The 21,399-nt window shown below is 35.0% G+C and overlaps 2 protein-coding genes across 2 annotated transcripts in view; one reads left to right on the plus strand and one right to left on the minus strand.

Annotated features, from left to right (window-relative positions):
- Nucleotides 1-208: 208 nt before the first annotated feature.
- Nucleotides 209-17,049, minus strand: LOC128993784 (phosphoglucomutase-like). Its single transcript, XM_054417776.1, has 10 exons — nt 16,779-17,049; nt 13,748-13,910; nt 13,256-13,374; nt 12,461-12,617; nt 11,597-11,787; nt 10,456-10,610; nt 9,581-9,691; nt 8,469-8,609; nt 6,462-6,645; nt 209-4,797 (listed from the first exon to the last, which is right to left on the minus strand). The coding sequence occupies exons 1-10, from the start codon at nt 17,019-17,021 to the stop codon at nt 4,573-4,575; spliced, it is 1,689 nt and encodes a 562-aa protein (XP_054273751.1). The 5' UTR covers nt 17,022-17,049; the 3' UTR covers nt 209-4,572.
- Nucleotides 17,050-19,682: 2,633 nt separating this feature from the next.
- The window catches only part of LOC128993785 (sodium-coupled neutral amino acid transporter 9 homolog), a 29,706-nt gene continuing 27,989 nt past the window's right edge, over nt 19,683-21,399 (plus strand). The window contains exon 1 of the mRNA XM_054417777.1: nt 19,683-19,918. Coding sequence (XP_054273752.1) covers nt 19,839-19,918 — 80 coding nt within the window. The 5' untranslated portion in view covers nt 19,683-19,838. The remainder of the gene's footprint in view (nt 19,919-21,399) is intronic.

Here is a 21,399-nt window from a genome sequence, read left to right on the forward strand (position 1 = left end):
AATCACAGCCTGGTTGGCGCATTAGTACATGTAGTTATTCGGTTATTGAAAATCTAAGAATAGGGAGAATTGGATCTCTTTACCAGTAAGAATAAAGCCCAATGATCATAAGGACAGCTAGGTCTAGTTTTTTTTTTAATTGACTTATTATCTGATGAACTCAGCTAATGAACAAGAGGTGCAAAAATAATGTAGTAACAACAACAAATCACAAAAGACATTTAAATTTATTTATTGAATAACTCAAACATAACAATAATAAAACGACAATCAAACACCACTCACAAATCAATTTGGGTGTCTTTTGACTGGGTAACAAATGTGCGCAACGCACCTACCTACCACTTCTCACTTAGACTAGACTAAACTAATCGAATGGAAGAGGCTCCTACATCTAGATAAAGCATAAAATCTTTTAATTTACCTTAGCAAAGAATTTATGATATTTAAGTAGCTGTTGGTAACCTAAGGCTATGTCAAAGAAGTGTGAAGATTCCCAAGAACGTAACGATATCCCCACTTCCTCCACAGACTAACACTAACCTAACCTAACTGTACAATATCCGCACGGTTCCACTCAGTGGCGTTTACAAAAACTGGCAGTCAACGCTGGTCTCAAAAACACGTTACATTAGCGTACAAAACATTAACAATAACTTTCCTGCTGTGTTGTGTACGCCGTCAGTAACTAGAACTAACAAAAACATCAGGTCCCTTGTTTCCAACTAGAGTATTTACAATTTACACGATTGGATGTTGGCAAACTCCTTTACTAGAAATCAGTGAATTTTACAAATAAAATTCAATTTACAAACAAGCTCAATATGTGTATTACTCAAAAGTTAGTGGGCTACCTACAAAAATATACAATGAATGGAAACTCTTGTAAACAAATTCCAAGCATTTGTTTATCAACAAGTTTTACACATTTTGTTACATGATGTAGGAAAATGGCTTAACCAATTCATGTCCAAATTCATTCAACCAGTTGCTCATTCACTACAGATATCTTCAATTTATCTTACTTAATCATTCAAAAGGGTCTATAAACATGAAACTCTACAAAATTGCTAATATATTTTATAGTTTACTGAGTTAACACTTATCCTTTAATTTTCATCCACCCCAACATCAGTTGTAAATGAAAGCAAATATTCAAATTCCAAGGCTTATATTTCTCACAAGACTCACATCTAGCAGAGGGTTCAGTAAGCCCAAAATAAGCTTAATAATTTTCAGGCCAAAATAGTGAGAGTTGTCTAACAGTCCATGTATTACAAAACAAATGTTTGGTCATTTAGATTTCCTTTCTTCGCATAAGCCTGTGGCCCGAAAATCTAAATCCCACGTGAGTTGTTAGAAAACACACCAAAACCTAAGAACCTTCCATCAAGGTATTAAATGGTCTCCCGAACCATTAAACAATAATAACTAATTTCTTCTTGGGTTTCTCCTAAATATATTATCGATTCCTATTTTTCACGTAAAACAGCATACACTTTTACACAGGATGATGGGTACTATCAATCATGCAAAATCTATTACTAATTTGAAGTATTTTTACATTTGGGGATTCAGTTCGGCCAAAATTTCTGTGTGCGCAACCAGAACTAACCGGGTATTGGAGGAGGTACTTTTGTCATTACATCCATGTCTTGTTGCTCAGAGTGACTCACTCACCCTACTCCCAGCATTGCCAATAACCGGCACCTGCATGTTTTCAGTGTGGCTAGTAGTGAACCTCCTGCGCGCACAGAAGTTTTGGTCTATCTGAACCTAATCATAGTGCACATGAGTTTTTTTATTAATCTTAGTCTTAACACTAAAAAATGATTTTTCATTTTAACTTAGGTTTAAATTTCAACAAAAATCATAATAACCAATTTAAATAGATAATGATTGAGTTTATCAATTTACTTTTTGACAAAAGATGGGTTTACTTGTGCTACTATGTTTACGATTAGGGGAAGAGCTCATAACAATATGACCTTAAACAATGGTAAATTATTAGATGTGTACAACATTTTACCCTGAATTTTAGCAAGACACAAAAAGTTGACATCCTTCCAAATCTTATACAATATTTAACCAAACCATTAAAAAGCATTCAAGCAACAATGAAAAAAACTATTTAAAAACTAGGTTACCACGCCTCTTTTTTAGAACCAACATGGTGACAAACCAACAAAAGTGATACACTATATGTCATGATCTTTTGAAATGCATGTTGATGAATGAAGATTTAGTTACAATTAGTCGCTACGGTGCTACATTTGTTCTCAGATAACATTTATTTAGAAGAGTTGTACAGAAAAATCGAAGTAAACATTTACTCGGCAATCCGTCTGTCACGCATATTTACACTTTGCAATTCTCTGTGCAAACACACTGTAAACGAATCTACTACGCTTACATGCATCAGGCTTATACACCGAGCCACAGAAGAAAACTTTGAATTAAATCGATTCACTTTCGATAAGCATTAACCATTACGACCCGCCACTGCATTCAGGTTCTTGGGCAAAGATTTGGAAACAACATAAATGAATAAAAAACAATCTTTAAGCTATTTAAAGACAGTCTATTGTTCATGTAAACGTAGTATGTTTGTTAAGTTTTATTACAAAAATATATTCAATTTTATTCACACTATTGACAAACATGCACATCCATTTTTGTATGGTAAAATGAAAAATATGATTTACAAATGTTTAATATATTCTTGAAAACAATTTACATGTCTATTTACATTCTGATACAGTCTAACCTTGATATAACGAACCTCGATACAACGAATTCCTTGATATAACGAATTTTTTTAAATCCCCTAGAACTCTCCATAAGACACAATGTATATTTTACCTCTACATAACGAACAAACCATAACAACGACCTTGATTTAACAAATTTTTCGTGATTTCGGCTAAAATAAGACACCTCAATATAGCGAATTTATCATTGTCAGAACCTCTACATTGCGAATTTCACCTCTGCATAACGAATTGTCTACGTCTTTCCCTCGATATAACAAATCCCCCACCCCATTATTGTTTTTGAAAAATCTGTTTCTTTATCAAATGAAATGGAAAGGTGACGTCATTGCTTGCGCTAACATTCGTCTGCTCCGTTTTACACATCGCTGTCTGCTGTCGCTGCGCGCGCTATGTTGCAACTGAGAACTGATTTCATTCACTGAGGACTGATGACGACGTAATGTTTTAGTAAGCTGTGATTGGGCGATAAGTAACTATGGTGAATTGTACAATTTTTGGATAAAGAGAAACCTAAGAAAGAATATAAAAACAAAACCAAAGAGAAAGAATAGCAACATCGTTATTTTAACATTCCTTTTTCGAGTGTTTTTATTATCTTTAAGTTGGCTATTGATTATACACATTTATAATGACTTATCTAATAATTTACTGTATTGTTTTCAATACGATTTGTTTCAACTAGCAACACCAATGCTATAGTTAATGATTATTATTGACATTCCTGTCATCTGTTGTGATAAATCAGTACCGGTACTGTACTGTAAGTAGCCTACTGGCCTATCACGAGCAGTAGCTTACAAAACTTTCTACATACTACTGTTTTGTTTTATTCTTTACATGATTTATGACTATGACATGACTACGCAATACAGTGTTTGGCTAGGTTTTAGGAGGGTTAGAACAAGCTGTGATTTTAAACTTACAGTTTCTTAACCTGTACCAAGGTCAATGCCATTGTCATGATTGCGCAATATTCAAGATCCCTCCACTTTATTATGCCGGATAATTTAGGTTCTTCTGTACAATGTAAACACTGTACTGTAAAGTATAGTAGCCTATGCTACTTTAATTGTGTTTTAATGATGACTAATCCCGACCTATATTGACCGACGCTGGTTCTGAACCTCGTCTTAGCGAAATTCCTGCAAACATAACCTCTATATAACGAACCTCGTTTTTACGAAATCCTTGATATAACGAATATTCAGTTCGGTCCCTTCAGATTCGTTATACTGAGGTTGGACTGTATTCTAAACATTATCGATGGACTAACTAATTATATTTCAACCTTATTATTTTTAGAGGCTTCAATTAGATTTGATCAATATAAAATAAAACCAAAGGAAAACAATAAAAAATTAACAAATTTGGTTCTTGTAAACTGAAACTACTACTACTAGCTGTATTTGTTAAAAGTTAGTAAAATACACCATACAGTATACTATTAACAAGATTCCCAGATTTGGAAAATCTTAAGTAGGCCTACACATAAATTGAGGCTATGTTTCAATTAATTGTTGTATAACCATGAAATACACTCTTAAGACATCTTTCTACTCAAGCAGGCAAATAGATGATGAGGTTTTGTGTAATATTCAAACGTTTTAAGGTAATTTTACAACATTAGAGAGCGTTCAAATAAAATACACAGACAATTAAAACACACTTGAAGTTTTGTGCTACATCCTGAGAGAACGTGTGGAGTATAAAAATAAAATCTTCAATAGACTTAAAAATTTAGTAAACTTAACAGGTGAGCAGCTTTGAGCTGAATTTAATTGTTTTTGTGTTTTGATATTTATGTTATGACGGTGGGTGTGTCTCTTCCAGTGAACTGCGGCAGTTTAGACAGTTCCAGTGCCACCTGTATCAGAGGCCGCAGAGCTACTGAAGCGTCCAGTGACAGTGCCGCGGGATCGGACTCGTAGCTCTCCGCGTACAGACGTACAGTCGCCCCAGAGCTACCTGTGCCGCTGAGGCGATAGATCAGGCGAGAGCCGTCCTCAAAAATCACCCGGATGCCCTAAAAGTAATGAGTTTTTACTAAAGTCAAAGTTGTAAAATCATTTTCAGTGATGTATATTTTGACTTGGGGAAGGGGGAGGGTTTAGAGTATGGCTCCATGAGCTTCACTTGACATTTTGGCCTTTTGTAGTAAATATGTTATAATATTTCGTGACCATTTAAAATGGGTACGGTATTCATTCAGTATAAATATAAAATCTTTCAATACATAGTCATGTCCCTAAAAAATCTAAACGAGACTACCGAAAACTAAACTAATAAAAAAATATTCACATATTGCTTAAATCATAATGAATTTAGCTGTGACAAAAGTCACACTACTGTACATACAGTCCATGACGTTTTTGGTGTTGCACCAAGCTCAAATTACCGAGTAATAGAATATGCCATATCTCAAACTCTGCTTACCTCTAGTTCTTGACATATCAGTCAACTAATATGGCTCTTTTTTTAACCCTCCGAGTGTCCATAGTTTAGGCCTTAATGTCCACCTATTTTTGGCCCCTTTGCAAGGTTTTATTAAAACGGATCTGAGAAGCTTAAAACAATGTTAATTCTAATGTTCTATATACCATTTTGTTTGGAAAATCATGGGCTTCAATATTATATATAAAACATAAGGAACATTTTTTCAAAAAAAAATTTTTAGGTAAAAAAAAAATATAATTTCGAAAATTTTCAAAAAAAAAATAAGTTCGCGCTCAATGAAATTGTATAAATTATAGGCCTATAAATATTTGAAAATAGCCACTTTGTTCTAAATTTAATGAGGATTACAAATATATAATCATATAGCGAGGTAAGTTATCAAATAAATAAGTTATGAGCGAAAAACGGATTTCAGTACATAGCGTTTAGCTAAGAATGCATAGCCTAACCATAGCTAGGAATCTGGCTGATAATTTACATCAATATCACTACCTACTTCTTCAGGATCATCAACCAGCACTTCAAAACCACTTAAATCTTCTTATAATGCACCACGTATATCACTACTTTTGATTTTTAACACTAAAACAATGATAAACGTAATAAAACACATCAGTCATCGGTCCGGGGGAACCTAGCTGTTTACAAATACACGCACGTCAGCTGTCTGCTACAATATTTTCGGAACTAAAATGAATAGCGCTTAGAGACAGACCTCTGGAGAAAGCTTAGAATATTACGGAAAGAACGATACCTAACTCGATCCAGTTCAATCCGATTCAGTCAGTCATAGAGCCTTCGCCGTAAACGATGTTTGTGCGTCTTAAACTCGACGCGTGACCCTACACAAAGTGTGTTGTGCGTCTTAAACTCGACGCGTGACCCTCGGAGGGTTAAAGTCAATAACCATTTGACCTAACTTAGCCTAATCCAAACTTTCTCACAGCTGATCAAGGTTCACTTACAAAACAAAAACATTAAAAAACCAGCCATATAATCAAATAATAAAATAACATTGGTTGCTATCAAATGGTTAAATCATAGTGTGCATTTTTGTGTGTGTGTATATTTTTTTACAATGGCACTGGGGTGCGAAGACGATTTACAATAACTTAATATTCAACTGGACAATTAACCTTTAGGTTATACACCAGTGATTTTTCAGTCAATAAGATACCCTGACAGTATCACCGGTACTTCAACCTGTATGATACAGACTAAACATGTTTGTACCTGTTTGCTGGCGACACTGTGATCGATGGGGTCCGTGTACTGAAAGTTGTCAGCAGACTTCACCTTGTAGCTCTTACCACCAGAGCTCAGGACTGTCCCTACAAACCCTGCAGCTGTCACCTTGGTTTCCAACTCAGCAATCATCTTCTCACAAGGGTCTGACTCACAGTTCTCGTAGTCGTACCTACAAAATATAACTCTGGGTTGACTTGTAGTTTACACTGTTGTGTTGAGTTCTTGTTGGTTTGATTTAATATACTGTAAAAACACGCTCATCAAAGGACTAGCACTAGCATAACAATTATTTGAAAAGTTTGGTTCAGTTGGTATTTTTCTAAAAATATCATTAAACCTGATGAACGAGGAATTATTTGTTGTTTTGGTGTTATCTATACTATAATATGAGAAACGTTTGCACACTATGATTTCAAAAACAGCTCCTATGATTTCCTCCAATTTGTTGGAAATATCTTAGTTTTAAGCTAAAAACAATATCCCTTCTAGGCTCTGTTCTGGGAAAATTCGGTTTTCATTAAAAACTTAAAATTAAATTTCAACATTAGTCTTATGGATTGTCAAGTTGCTAAGGCAGTTTTAAGAACATAAATGAATTGTAAAATATGCTTGTAACAAACCATCTACAGTACAGAAGAGTAAATTACTAAATGCCGTACAAAAGAAAAGAACATCCCAACAAATACTATTAAGCATTGATTATAAATACACTTTGGGGTGTATTACTAAGCAAGGGATAAATACGACTATTCAAAAACGTAGTCTTTTACTGCAAAACAATACACTACGCTAATATTGAATTAAAACCCTCAAGGAAAAGAAAAGAACGTTTTGTAGCTTTTGACGATACGATGCCGGGATGGGCGGGTTGTTTGTATGATTCCACGGATTATAAAATGGAAACTGTATGGATTATTAACTATCAGTTCTCTAGGTAGTTCGGAGGGATACTTGTAAGGAAATTAGACAATTGGTATAAATCAAATACTTAATACAAAGCTGGCTAGGCAAGATTTCTTATCTGGGTAAAAGATCTCCGTCCCTCTTGTCTCCAACACACTTCTAGTTTTTAGAGTAAATTAGTTTGGTAGCAGATTCAGCACGCTCAATCATTCAATCAATTCAATATCATATATAAGACTTACCGTCTTGAAGCAATCCAGTTTTTGTACTCAGTGTACAGCTGTTTCGGCTTCATAAAGCCATCTTCAGCACATTCTTCTAGAGGTCAATTCATTATAAATATGCGAACATTCTGGTTCTTGTCAACTTTTTACAACACATTTTACACATAAAAGATGAAAACATAAACTTTGGTAGGCCTACCAAAGTTGACAAGAACCAGAATGTTCGCATATTTATAATGAATTGACCTCTAGAAGAATGTGCTGAAGATGGCTTTATGAAGCCGAAACAGCTGTACACTGAGTACAAAAACTGGATTGCTTCAAGACGGTAAGTCTTATATATTATATTATTTAAAAAGCAAATCCTGGTCAGCCAACCACAAAGTATGTAATTCAATATCACCCAATCTTGGCCCATGTCTTCCAACTATTTCTTCCCTTAAGCTTAAAACATTCTTCCACCCCGCTACAATTATAATGGCTTTTATTTTTTTTTTTTATAATGGCTGCGTCAGCTTCTGCCAATCATGAGTATGGGCGAAGCTAGACCGAAAACAGTGCCTCCAGTACCACTGAGAACGTAATCCAGTAGTTCTTTACAACGTTGTGCTAAAGTATCGCCTCTTCCTTGGTCATACTGACATTTATTGAATCATAACCTGACATGTATAGTAACAAATTGATAGCCTACTTAGCAATGTTATTTCTTCCTTACAACCATCGTACTATGAATGCCTGCTGCTGAATCCATGTGGTAACGATCTTTGTTCACCAAAAATTAAATGATCGATAATCAACTCCAGAGAGCATAAGTATCAACAGAATCAAACCACAATGTATGTGTGGACTCAATTGTCAACAATACCTTGTAAAGAAGTTTCTGCCGAACTTGGCCCAGTGCTGCTGCAGTATTTGGTCCACAGGTTTGCCCAGATGTGAGATGACTGACAACCAAGCCAATACTGCCCAGATGCCATCCTTCTCCCTGATGTGATCCGACCCGGTACTGTGCAACAATAACCATATTTATTTATTTGTGATTTTCTATGTAATTGCCACTGATACATTTTTTGAAGGGAACAGTCGAAACCTTTGGATAAATGACATCCAAATGAAAATTTGCATGTGTTAGGAGTCTAGAGATTTTCACAGAAAAATGTGGGTCTAGAATGAATCCCCCATGGGATAAATGATAACACCTAACAGTATATTTGAGACTGGTAAAATAAAGGGTAGACTCTTACATCCTCATTCAAGTTTAGAATTTTATAAGCCTAGTAGGTTTACCTGTGATTTATGGTAATTACTAGCAGAGTACCCGTTCTTCGTAAGGGGTTGGCATTTTGCAGTTATACTCGTGCTTTGCGTTTGGATTGGGAAAGGACACGGTTTAATTCTTAAAAATTACGGTATGCCATAGTCATAGTATAGCACAGCTACCATAGCCATGATTAATTAATGTTCTACCACTGCGCCTCAACAATAGAAAAAGGTAAAGTTGTCATAGTGTATCACAGATTTTTGTTGCTGCTTGGTTAAAATTAGCTGTTGTCATAAATGAAAACAAAATAATAGTGCTGCACCCGTTTGGCAAACCTTATAAGTTTTTAATGCTATTGAATATCAGAGAACCAACTTGCGTAGTTGAAACAGCTGACAAAATTCTTTAATTTCTTTAAAATATGAATACTCATAAGGTAAACATGGGAAACTCCAGAGTCACTGGGGCGGATCCCGAGGGCAGTTTGAGGACGTGAATAGGCCTATGTTTTAAGTAGGTGCATAATCTACCTTTGTGTAAAATTTCAACCCTGCCGTTTTAGTATTATTCGCGTTTACTCGTCACAAACATCCATCCATACATCAACACTTTCTCACATAATATTAGTAGGATTTAGTTTTCATCATAATGTGAAATGGATTTTGGTTTGATAAAAGCTTGTTAATAGTATAACTTCATCGTTATAGCCTACATACCCAAAACTCTCCTCACCACAGAGGGACAAACGACCTGCATCCATCAAGTTTCCAAAGTACTTCCACCCTGTTGGAACCTCAAATAGCTCCTTGTTGTTGACTGCAGCCACTCTAGATACAAGGAAAAACAATATAGTTTTAGTTGAAATTTATGTAGTAACTCCTTACCAGTAATTATTACCTTATAAACAAATAGCAATCCTTCGCCATATTATCTGGACAACTCTTTTCACAATAATTTTAATTTGCTGAAGGAAAGGTATGTACAGTATTTACCAATAACTTACAACTCTTATGTGACCGGCAAAGACGCATGGGTGATTGTTTTGAGTCCATGATTGGATAACTAAACAGTTCTTTCAGAGGACTAACACTCTTTTAAATAAGCCAGGTGGAGTCTCTCTTTCAGCGGTTTTGGTCACGAATTTCACACTTTAACTGGAAGTCTGTTGAACTTTGTGTATTCCAACACCGGACATCGGATAACTATGTCCAATTAAACTTAAGAGACACCAGGATGTTTAAGTTGCTAGTAAACTATTCCTGTCAATAATAAGGCCCAGTCAGATTTCTGTAGATTATTGAGGTGATCTCCCACAATTGATTTTATTGATGTCCTATAGTAAAAAAAAAAAACATTACTCAAACTTACGTGGTTTAATTTTTATTTTTAATGATAAAAATAGTGCGGTAATCTGTATTTGAAATCAGACCTTTAAACCCCTCAACAATCTATTTGCGTAAAACCCACACTGCTGATTCCCAAGAAGGATTTAAATGCAATCAATTAGTAGTCCATATAAATGAAAATTTCTTTTAACAGACAGTATTTTTTGTGTAAAAAACCTAAATGATGAGTTGATTAACCAGCGCACCTATCCACAGCTGCTCCAGTAGGCATGCTCCTGGCGTAACCCTTAACACCTGTCCTTTGGAAGTATGGAATACACTCCAGATGAGCGGCCAGCACAGCCAACGAGTCACTTGGAGTCACAAAGAAGGCCTTGTGTCCCAGAACCATGTTACGATCCTGTAAACAATCACATTTTACTGGATTTAGTTGGAATATACCTCACAATAAAGCTTTGCTTTTATTAACATTTAAAAACTTTTTGAGATGCTCAAGAAATCTTTCATTTTTGGGGACTCTAACATTTTAAATAAACTTGTTTTATAGCTCTAGCATTTTTAGAAAATGAAACTTCTTGATTGTAGGCCTATATTTACTAAAGAGTTAACATAAACTGTAGTTTTCCAATAATATGTAGTCTGTCAAAATTTTAACAGGCTACTATTTTAGATGAATTAGAGTTGAGTGTGGATGGATTTGTAATGCACTGTATATGCACATTAATCTTATAAAGACTGAAAGAAATCAATTTTTTGTTTAAATCAACATTAGCTGGTAATCGGTGTAATATTTCTTTAAATGCTTAAAATTACTTTTTTTCAAACTAAACAACTTAAAAACCAAACTATGTGTTCCAATTTCAAAATAAACTCAAAGCTTGTCTTATATCTTTTTTAAATGCCTATAACAAATATGTAATTACACATCTGTTCCTCATTTGTATTCATGTATCAAATGTTTATCAATAAGTGTGGAATAAAAGTTAAACTTAATTCCTTTCTAAATTTTTAAAAACACTTCATATTTCCAACAATAGTTCATACCGTATAACATGTAATATTCTGAGTGAATTGACAAATCACTAATCAAACATCATTATCTTTCTTATATAAGAGTGTTTACCTGCAATATCAAATTATATCTGTTCATGATAAAAATTTGATCTGTTGTTGTCTGTTGACCTTATACAATCATCAATCATGCATATTCATTCATATTTAAATTTGTATTATAGAGTGCTGTGGTTAGCTTTCTACTTATTCCGAAAGACTATAAGATTTCTTCACGTTAACAATAAATGACGTTTAAACTCTGATCTGTCAGTGAATTGATAAAAATGTATCAGATATCAAATTAGATATCACTATATTCGTAAGAAAGCTTACCCCATCACCATCAAAGGCTGCTCCAAAATCATAATCCCCTTCTTGCAGAGCCTGGACCAAATCCGCAGCGTAGGTCAAGTTAGGGTCAGGGTGGTGACCTCCGAAATCCTCCAGAGGCGTTGTGTTGATTGTGTTGTTCTTGGGTGCACCAAGCTCCTCTACGAATATCCGTTGGACGTATGGGCCAGTCACTGCAAAAATAGACCTGAGAATGAGCAACTAAAACTATATCAACACACTTTCATTTTACTGCTCAATAGATTAATTAAACATTTCACTGATGATAATACATATTAGTGTTGGTCATCTTAACTGGATTTTTTGCATATTTTGTAAGGGAACAGTCCAACATTTTCTTAGATAGCATTAACAATTGATAGTCCAATACCATCTGGATCCTGTACCAATCTTGCTTTGAAAGTTATGAAGGCACGCATCACTCGGCTACCAAGACAATTAGGAGCCATTATGCACACCATAAACGAGTAAACTCACAAACTAATCTTAGGAAACTAAATTCCCAAGCGAACTAAATCTTTTTGACGCTTTTTTTGGTTGAACATAAATCAAGGCTGGCCAGTAGGTAGTCTATTGTAGTATCTACTACTGTAACAGTAAACTGCTTCCCTCTTTGAAGTTAAAGTCCTAAAGACTATGTCACATTTCTTGGCTATTATAAATCTCATACAATTGAAGTACGAGCTAAACTTCATTTACAAAAAGTGAAGAATATAACAACTTCTTAAATGATAGGGCACTTTAAAAATAGTATTATAAAATTTATTAGTCTATAGAAATGTTGGGCTCTAGGTTACCAGATATTAATCTGTCAATGCTAGGGATCCAGTTAGAATCTAAACTCACCTCCATGCATGGAGTTGATCAGCAGTTTGAAAGGTGGTCGGCCATCACTTCCTTGAATTAATTTCTTTAACTTGTTAAAATCAAATATTTCTTTCATTAACTGCAAGTAATCTTCTACACAGTCAATTATGTCTACAACAAAATCTCTATCATCAACCTGAAACCAGAACATTTAAATGGTTTGAATAAGTTGAGTTTCTATTATTATAGTGAATATGATTCAACCTTATAGATCTACAGAGCAGCCAGAGGTTCTAGGTTTGTTGGGGGCACTTGGAACAGAAAAATTCCCTAGCAAAGAAGGGAGGGGGGAGCATACATCTCTTGGACTCATGGTACTTGGATGTAAATTGCCTCCAATCCTGACCTTAATAAACTTATTTAGAGAAGAACTTGTCGTCTGTTTTGTTTCGCGCTCTACCACTTCACTAGCTGTTTGATTAGCTTAGCTTACTAAAAAACTATTAAATTTTATAAATTTATAGATAAAAATAAAATTTACATAAACCCTGTTATAAGTTTGGTACCTTCATGTTTATTAGGAACAATATAATGATACAGCGTGATCTTGGTAACGTAAAGGTCACATTTAGAATAAATTACCGAAGCAAAACTAAGATAAAGTATCATGGTGTGTCTACTTTGACCTAACCTTAAACTAATCCCGGCCCCCAAAAAAATATTCTATACCCGCCACTGATTGTACCACTCCGTCCCTTTTGTTTAACCATGCTAACAGACAATATTTCTGGTTGTATACAATTAGAAGCCACTCCAACTACATTTGAATCTCACCTTGAATTTCTGAGTCCCCAACTTATCAATGGGACAGGAGAGATCTGGGACTAAAGAGTAAGACTTGATCACCTTCGTAAGCTCATAAATATGGTTGGTGACTGCATCTGGTGCCGGTCCTGAAAAAAAATGTTTTTTAAATAAATAAGCTGTATTCATGCAGATTAATGCAGTCATCTCAAACATTCAAATTCAACAATCACCAACTTCATCATTCACTAAGCACCAGCACCTTTATCATTGATGAGTTGGTAGCACTGGGTTTACCCTTTTCTTCGATTGAGTTCAAATGGTTAAACAATTATTTAAACTATGTTTAGATTGCAGCATGTTCATAGTTCCTGCCTTTTTGTGTAGGTAACTTTAGGTGCAGCATGATTCTTATAAACCATATACCTAGCTTATATTATAAATTTATCTGTAGCTAGATAGTGAGCCAGTTTTTAAACAACCCCTCTAACACTATGAACTGAATGGAGGCTAAATACCAACCTCCGTTGGAGCAGTTGAACTTGATGCCAAAGTCATTGTCAGGTCCGCCAGGATTGTGACTGGCCGTCAATACAATCCCTCCGGCCACGTTCAACTTGCGGATCAGACAAGAGACGGCTGGAGTTGACAGGATACCATTCTGGCCGATAACCAGTCTGGCCACCTGCAAACAATCAAAGATCTTTAGTGCATCAAAATCTAAAGGAGAAATTCAGCAGTTCTGTGAGTGTCAGTCATTCAGCGAATATAACATTTCTCCAGCTGGTTATGAAATAGTTGGGATGTCTACTTCAGAGTGTTAAAAAAAGAGCAATTAATGTAAATAAATTGTATCCAGCTGATCATAATGTAAACAAATATGTCCTTCATAAGGATAGCATGGGAACTTTAAAAGCCACTGGGGCAGAGCCCAAGGGACTTTTATAAAAATATAAGGTCAGTTTGCAAATCTACACACCTAGACGAACATTTTGGTACCTATAGGCTATAATATGTGGGTGTATATAATCTTAAAACAAAAAGTCGTTTTTCACCAAGTTTCATGTAGCGTATTAATAATATAGATAGATGTACTAACTTAATGTTTTTCCTGTCAAAAGGATATTTAATTTTAGGATAGCCTACATCCTTTAACTCAATGCTACTGTTGTGGAAATTTAACTGTTTGAGAGTTTCCATAACCTTATGCAATCCAACATCATGAGGCAATCGGTAGCAGGAAGTGTATATACAGTTCTGCCTTTTTGTAGTATAAAGTCAAGAGTACCTTAGCTCATAACTGCTAAACCAAGTAAAATCCATAAATGGTGTTCATTGTTGGTTTGGTCCTGCATGTTTACATGGTGTTCGTAGCAACTAAATCTTTGACTGTCAAAAGATTGATGAGGAGATAAATTAATGGAAGCACATTTAACAGGGAATGGATAATTATTTGTCATGAAATATTTTTTTTCTGTAGCACTATAAGGTTAGCTGGGAAAAGATTTTTCTATGGATGAAAATAACTGTCTTGATACTAACCAATTAATACTGGTGCATGATTATAGGATAACGGTAATGGCAAATGCGTTGTACATCATGTTAAACATTGATATATAATTTTGTATAATCTAAACTTATAATCTAGGCACATAACCTACATGGGCACAACCTACATGAGCACATTAAGCACAAAGATATATTGTAACCATGTAGCCTAATACGTAATACAGGTTCATCTTATCTTACTAATATTATAAATCTGAAAGTTTGTGAGTTTGTGTGTATGTTTGTTGCTCAATCACGCATAAACTACTGGACAGATTGGGCTGAAATTTGGCATGATGATAGCTCACATTCCCGATTAACATTAAAGCATGTTCTTATCTCAAAAACCCTTTCGGGCTCCGCCCCAGTGGCTCTGTAGTTCCCCATGTTAATCTTATGATTTTTCATATTTAAAAGGAATTAATGAATCTTAACAGCTGTTTCCATTAAACAAGTTGGTTCTGTTCTATGATGTTCAATAGCATAAAAGTTACAAGGATTACCAACAGGGTGCAGCACTATTATTTTTTTTTTTATTTATGACAACAGCTAATTTCCAACCAAAAGGTGAGTGAGCGTAGCGAACGAACTTCAACCTGGAAGCGAGTTAGCGTAGCGAACGAGCTAACCTGAAGGCAAGTGAGCGCAGCGAACGAGCTCCAACCTAAAGGTTAGTGAGCGTAGCGAACGAACTTCAACCTGGAGGCGAGTTAGCGTAGCGAACGAGCTAACCTGAAGGCAAGTGAGCGCAGCAAACGAGCTCCAACCTAAAGGTGAGTTAGCGTAGCGAACGAACTTCAACCAGGACGTGAATGAGCCATAAGAATACTTATGAAGTTAAACGGGGCGAAGCCCGCGGGTACAGCTAGTAATACAATAAAGGTAAAAAGTGTACAAGAATCAGTTATAACATTTTACTGTGTATACAGCTTTTTATGCAAAGCATACAGTAGCCAGTGTAAAGTAAGTATTTCAATGACAATTATTCATCAAAACACTGAAACTATACACCATGAACTTTGACTTTTGAGTCCCAAAGATAAAAATGGTCCTTAGCAATGATAAAAAGAGAAAATAACTCAATGATTATTTAAATATACTCCTAGGTCAACAAGATAGCCTGCTAAAGATAAAGTTGTGAAGGTCCATCTTAGGTTTAGAAGCTTAGTTGTAGTTGTCAGTAGTGTTAACAGTAGGAAAATAACAACAAATAATTAGAAGGACAATTGATTATTTTTTTATTAATTAGGAATGTTAAAACAATGCTAACAGTATGTTTGGTTTAACGAGTATTCCTCAAGTAAGATATTTGCTTGCATTGTTCCTGTCAAATTACCGATAATAGCTTAGTTATTTTTTATTATAAAACAGCTAGCCAAAGAAATTTGTAAGATAAAAAACACTGTTGATATCAAACAAAACTTGGCCACTTTATTATATTTCTATAGTCATATTAAACACAGTATAGAGTACCTCAATTTGTTTAGGGGTTTTATTACAAAATACATAACTGTATTAGATATTAAGCTTATGGCACCATTAATAATTAGATATCAAATTTAAGGGTTTGTGGTGTGTTGTTCGTTCTCAAAAATGATCGGCCTATATTGAAAATAAATTATTACCTAAATAATTTAAAGGTAAGGTAACTTCTACTCCTATATGGTACCGGTACCTAACACTAGTTAGGTATATTTATTTGTTCTGAAAATAATAATGCTTTACCTATTTTGTACATGAGAAAACAAATACTTAATTAATATTTGTGATGCCGTAGTAGCTTATTGTTTTGAGACTAAGCTAATTAATGCTTATTAAAATAAACTCAAAATCCGATAGCTTAAAAATGTAAACAATTACAGTGTATTTGTTTATAACCTAAAAAGCGTCACGCCCGAAAACATTGCTAGCCTAGCTTAAATGGTGTTTATCCTGCGTCATCGGATGAGGTAATTTAGATAACGGCTAATCGTAGTCTAATTGAGTACACATCTCATGTACTTACACCATTGGCTGCACTGATTTTGATGATGATGTCCACCGCCTGTTTACCAAAGTATCGGCCATCCCCACCTACGACTAATGTAGAACCGACCAGCTGAGGCCCAACAGCTGATAAAATAGATTGTACGAAATTCTCGGTGTAGTGTTGTTGTTGAAACACCTTCACGGCTTTTCTCAAACCGCTAGTTCCCGGTTTCTGCCCGTCGAACACTTTTGTAGGCACTTCCACGGATTTCAACGCCATCCTGTTGCGGTGAGGCAAAGAGTTCAACTGCCTTTTTGAGCGAGAGCGATAACTTTCAAGAGTTTCAAGGTCGTTCAAAGACAACACTGCGTCACGGGCAGAGGTTAAGCGGCGCGCGCACAGATGGCACTGGTGTCGCCGGGCGGGACGTCTCGGGTTTCAAATGTTTCAGCTTGAAACATCATTGTTCATTGTTGTTGTTTCATTGTTGGAGATCGCACCACTTAAAGCTACGAACACGATGTTTTGAACAGATTTGATATATTTTCTTCTGTATGAATTTATTACTGCACAGCCAGTTTTATCACACATTTTAGTAAATTCCAACTCTTTATCCTTCCCGCTGCTTTTCAGTATCCTGTTTCCCTTCTCATAGGGCTTCCGATCAAATGTCCACGGTACGTAGGCTATTGATTAGTACAACTGGCAGAGTTTTGTAGTTTTAGGGTCATTTGCTTTTTGGGAGAAGACAATATTTAACAGTAGGTATTGGAAGTTTTCTTTATTTATTTATATATACCGGGTGTCCGAAAAATAACTCCCTAGTTTTGATAAACGATTGTTTATTGTAGAGAATACATATTCTTATATCTAATACATGAAATTAAAGAGGGTTTACTCAAGTTTATTTTGACATTAGTACACCTCGATATGTGACCCATTTGTAGCTCTACAGATATCTAACCGGTATTCGATCTCTCTCCAAGTGTTAGTTAACATATCAGGTGTCACTGATTCTACTGCAGCTACGATTCTTTGACGAAGATGGTCAATGTCACATTTTTTTCTGAATAAACCAAGTTCTTAACGTAACCCCACAGGAAAAAATCCAGTGGTGTTATGTCTGGGCTTCTTGGAGGCCACACGATCGGGCCAGCTCTCCCCATCCATCTTGCCGGGAAACCGAAAGGTCCTCCAAGAAGCCCAGACATAACACCACTGGATTTTTTCCTGTGGGGTTACGTTAAGAACTTGGTTTATTCAGAAAAGATACGTGACATTGACCATCTTCGTCAAAGAATCGTAGCTGCAGTAGAATCAGTGACACCTGATATGTTAACTAACACTTGGAGAGAGATCGAATACCGGTTAGATATCTGTAGAGCTACAAATGGGTCACATATCGAGGTGTACTAATGTCAAAATAAACTTGAGTAAACCCTCTTTAATTTCATGTATTAGATATAAGAATATGTATTCTCTACAATAAACAATCGTTTATCAAAACTAGGGAGTTATTTTTCGGACACGCGGTATATATATATTTCACCGATGATAAAAGCCGATACATAAAGGATTGCATTTAAAAGATGGATGAAAGATACATGCAAGATTACCGGGGTCAGGAGACTACACATACAGAACAGCGTGAAATATTATTAATACTATTACTTAATTACTGTATTAATTACTATGACTATTACTTAATTGAAGTATGCCTAATATTTATTGGCGGAAATCTTTACTATTTTAGTGGATTTAAGGCAGTACTCCTCATAGCAATCCTTATGAAAAAGTAATTTTTAGTTGGTTTTTTTGGAGTTGTTTCTTTATATTTTTATTAAACCCGATTTACATAATAAAACACATTTTATCCTTGGATCCACGTCCAGTTCTATAATTTTGATTTGAAATGCAATTATTTAAATATTTAATTTGTTTAATATTGACAGAATAATTAGCGAATCTATAAATATACCCTCGCCGAAGCAAACCTGCCGACTAAGCGAATTTCCATTTGTCTGAATTTATTTTCATTAAATCTATTTAAATAACATTAGTTTTAACAAGTACCTAGGTTTGCTGCTACAAGGAAACTATTAAAAAGTGGGGTTTTTAGTAAAATATTATTAGCTTAGTATGCAATAAATAAATTTGCCAAGCTGGATCAAAATATATCCATAAACAAGCAAACTACAACATTTTACAATATTCTCCATAAGAATAACATGGGAATTTAAAATTTATTTTTTTTACATTTTCTCCGTTACCAATAACCTTACAAAAACACTTTTATATACTAAATTATTTGTTTTTTAAGTTCTTTAAAAAGGTCTAGAGAGAAATTGGGAAATTTTGTGTTTTGAGGGTCAAAAATTAGAAAAACATTTTTTCCCACCATAAAACCCCCCGTAAAATCCCATTCATATGGTCCGATCATGCTGGTTCGCGAACTCATTAAAGTTTATTCCGCCTTACACCTTTAAACCAAATTTCATCAAAATCGGAAAAAATTACTCAAGTTATCACGTTGAAGGGGATTCGCTAAATTTAGGTATTCGACAAGAAAAGGCAATACAATTCATCCGAAACTTTACGTATCATTAGAACAATTTTTGTGTGTCAAAATTTTAGTTTAACGGACGAAAACAAAACTCTGCACCAGTCAGTAAAAGTACCAAATCCAACATAAATGTTCAAAACAAACATATTCGTAGAGGTACCAGTCAAAATTGTATATCTTTTAGTGACTCCAACCTAATTTACTATCATACAATTTAAAACACGCGCTCAAAGTAACCTGCATTATCGTCCGAGATAGCAGCGGACAAAATCCGTTGGAAACGTTTTATCTTCAGTCGACGGTCAGCGCTGCAGCTCAGCGTTCAACGTGTATGACACCAGTTCATCAATATTTCCAGCAGCACATCGTCGACTGGCGAGTGGCGACCCTGAAGCGGAAGACAGGAGGGGCTGTTATATAACGTACACATCGCAGGCTAGGCGACGCGAAGACGCACCGTCACCGTCAGTACTGTGAAACGCTAGGTCAGTGTTGTTCAGTTTAAGTTGTTCAAAGGACCAGACCCAGAGACCATGGCTAGAGCTAGGTCCAAGTCGGAGGAGTCACAACCCCTCCTGTCATCGGATATCAGCAGGACTAACAGTTATGGAGGGTAAGTACCTAAATACCTGTAATTATTAGGACTTTTGTAATACAACAGACGTAGTGTGTACTGTATAACGTTTCTATACAACTTAGAGTGTAAACAGAAGTGATAGATTGTTGTGCATTAAGGTAGTTTAACTATTGTCATATACATTACCATATCAAATGTAATATGTACATACTGTAGGAATCCAAAAGTAGCACAGGCACAGGGCCGAAGAAGCGCAGAGGAAACCGGTTTCCCACTACACGTGGGATTTCATTTCACCGGTAGAAGAAAGAAACACCTTACTTTTCTGTGTTGTTACATAGTTTGTTTTACAAAACATTTGATTGGAAACCCATTTGTAAAATTAGGTTAAAGGATTACTAACGTGATTCCTAATTGCATTTTACTGAGTGAAGGTAAGTTTGTTGTACGTAACACCCACCTTAAAGTCATGCAAATCATAAACATACGTTTTTAGACTTATTGAATACGTGTTGCTATAACATTTTGGGCTATTGATTTTTCATTGAAAGGTGCAAAATAAATGATATCAAATGAAACTTATTTTAAAATCAGTCTTAATTGAAGCAAGCAATGTGTAATTTAGATAAATGTATTTAGATAATTCATTACTGTACACTCATAGGTATACTTTAGTTTAAAAATTGTGTTTGATAAATGTCTATATTTTTTTGATATTTACACTACAGTATTTGTCAAGTAATTATGAATTCATAAACAACCCAGATGATACTTTTCGCCAATCAAAATAGGTACTTTCATTACGATCGTAATGCTAACACCTGAAGACCAAAATAAAATTCGGTTGTAAAAAATAGGAAAGAAACTGAGAAGTTATTTATTAGCTATCGGTTTTTGCTTTTACTGTATTACGTACATCAACGTCTGAATATGTTCCTTTAACAGCATGATGTTAATGAAAAATGTTAACGAAAAGTTCAAGAATTTACAACAAAGTTATCTTTATGAAACCAGGCCATTGTTAAATGCTTTACATATAAAAATCTAAATTAAATCTGGGCTAAGAAAAAACACTTAACCTGGTTAAATTTAACAAAAAAATGAAGTGCTACAATGGAATAAACAACTGACGATAACCTATGGTCAAATAACATGATTATTCGTTCTGCATTCTCTAAAAGATAACTGTGTCAGAGTCAGCTGTTAATTTAATCGCAATTAAGTAACTTTGAGACCATCCAAAGTTGTAACATGTTTTCATTTGGCCTACTTATTCACGACTTGATAAGCTTTTCAGTGGTATGGGTCTGTATTGGTAATTTATTAGTAACAAAACTTTCTCAACATTGCTGTATTTATTGCATTACTATAATTTTATTATTCTGTATTTACTTCTACAAAACACAATAATTATTTCAGGGTGCTCAGTTGGGCTTTATTTCCTACTTTAAAATATTTTTCATCACTCTGTACTCGAAAATAGCCCATTTCCATACAGCTGAGGTCGTCAGCACGAC

This window comes from Macrosteles quadrilineatus, unplaced genomic scaffold (genome assembly GCF_028750875.1).
Source record: "Macrosteles quadrilineatus isolate MER2022 unplaced genomic scaffold, UCM_ALF_1.0 Scaffold_5__1_contigs__length_97177068, whole genome shotgun sequence".
In the NCBI taxonomy this organism is placed as follows: domain Eukaryota; kingdom Metazoa; phylum Arthropoda; class Insecta; order Hemiptera; family Cicadellidae; genus Macrosteles; species Macrosteles quadrilineatus.

What these genes read in the sequence shown, in the direction of transcription:
- LOC128993784 (XM_054417776.1), bottom strand. Translation starts at nt 17,021, where the DNA reads ATGGCGTTGAAATCCGTGGAAGTGCCTACAAAAGTGTTCGACGGGCAG. An exon ending in CAGCCTTTGATGGTGATGGG is followed by an intron (nt 10,611 to 11,596) that starts GTAAGCTTTCTT and finishes GATTGTTTACAG; the next exon opens with GATCGTAACATGGTTCTGGG. An exon ending in TGTGGTGAGGAGAGTTTTGG is followed by an intron (nt 8,610 to 9,580) that starts GTATGTAGGCTA and finishes ATTGTTGCACAG; the next exon opens with TACCGGGTCGGATCACATCA.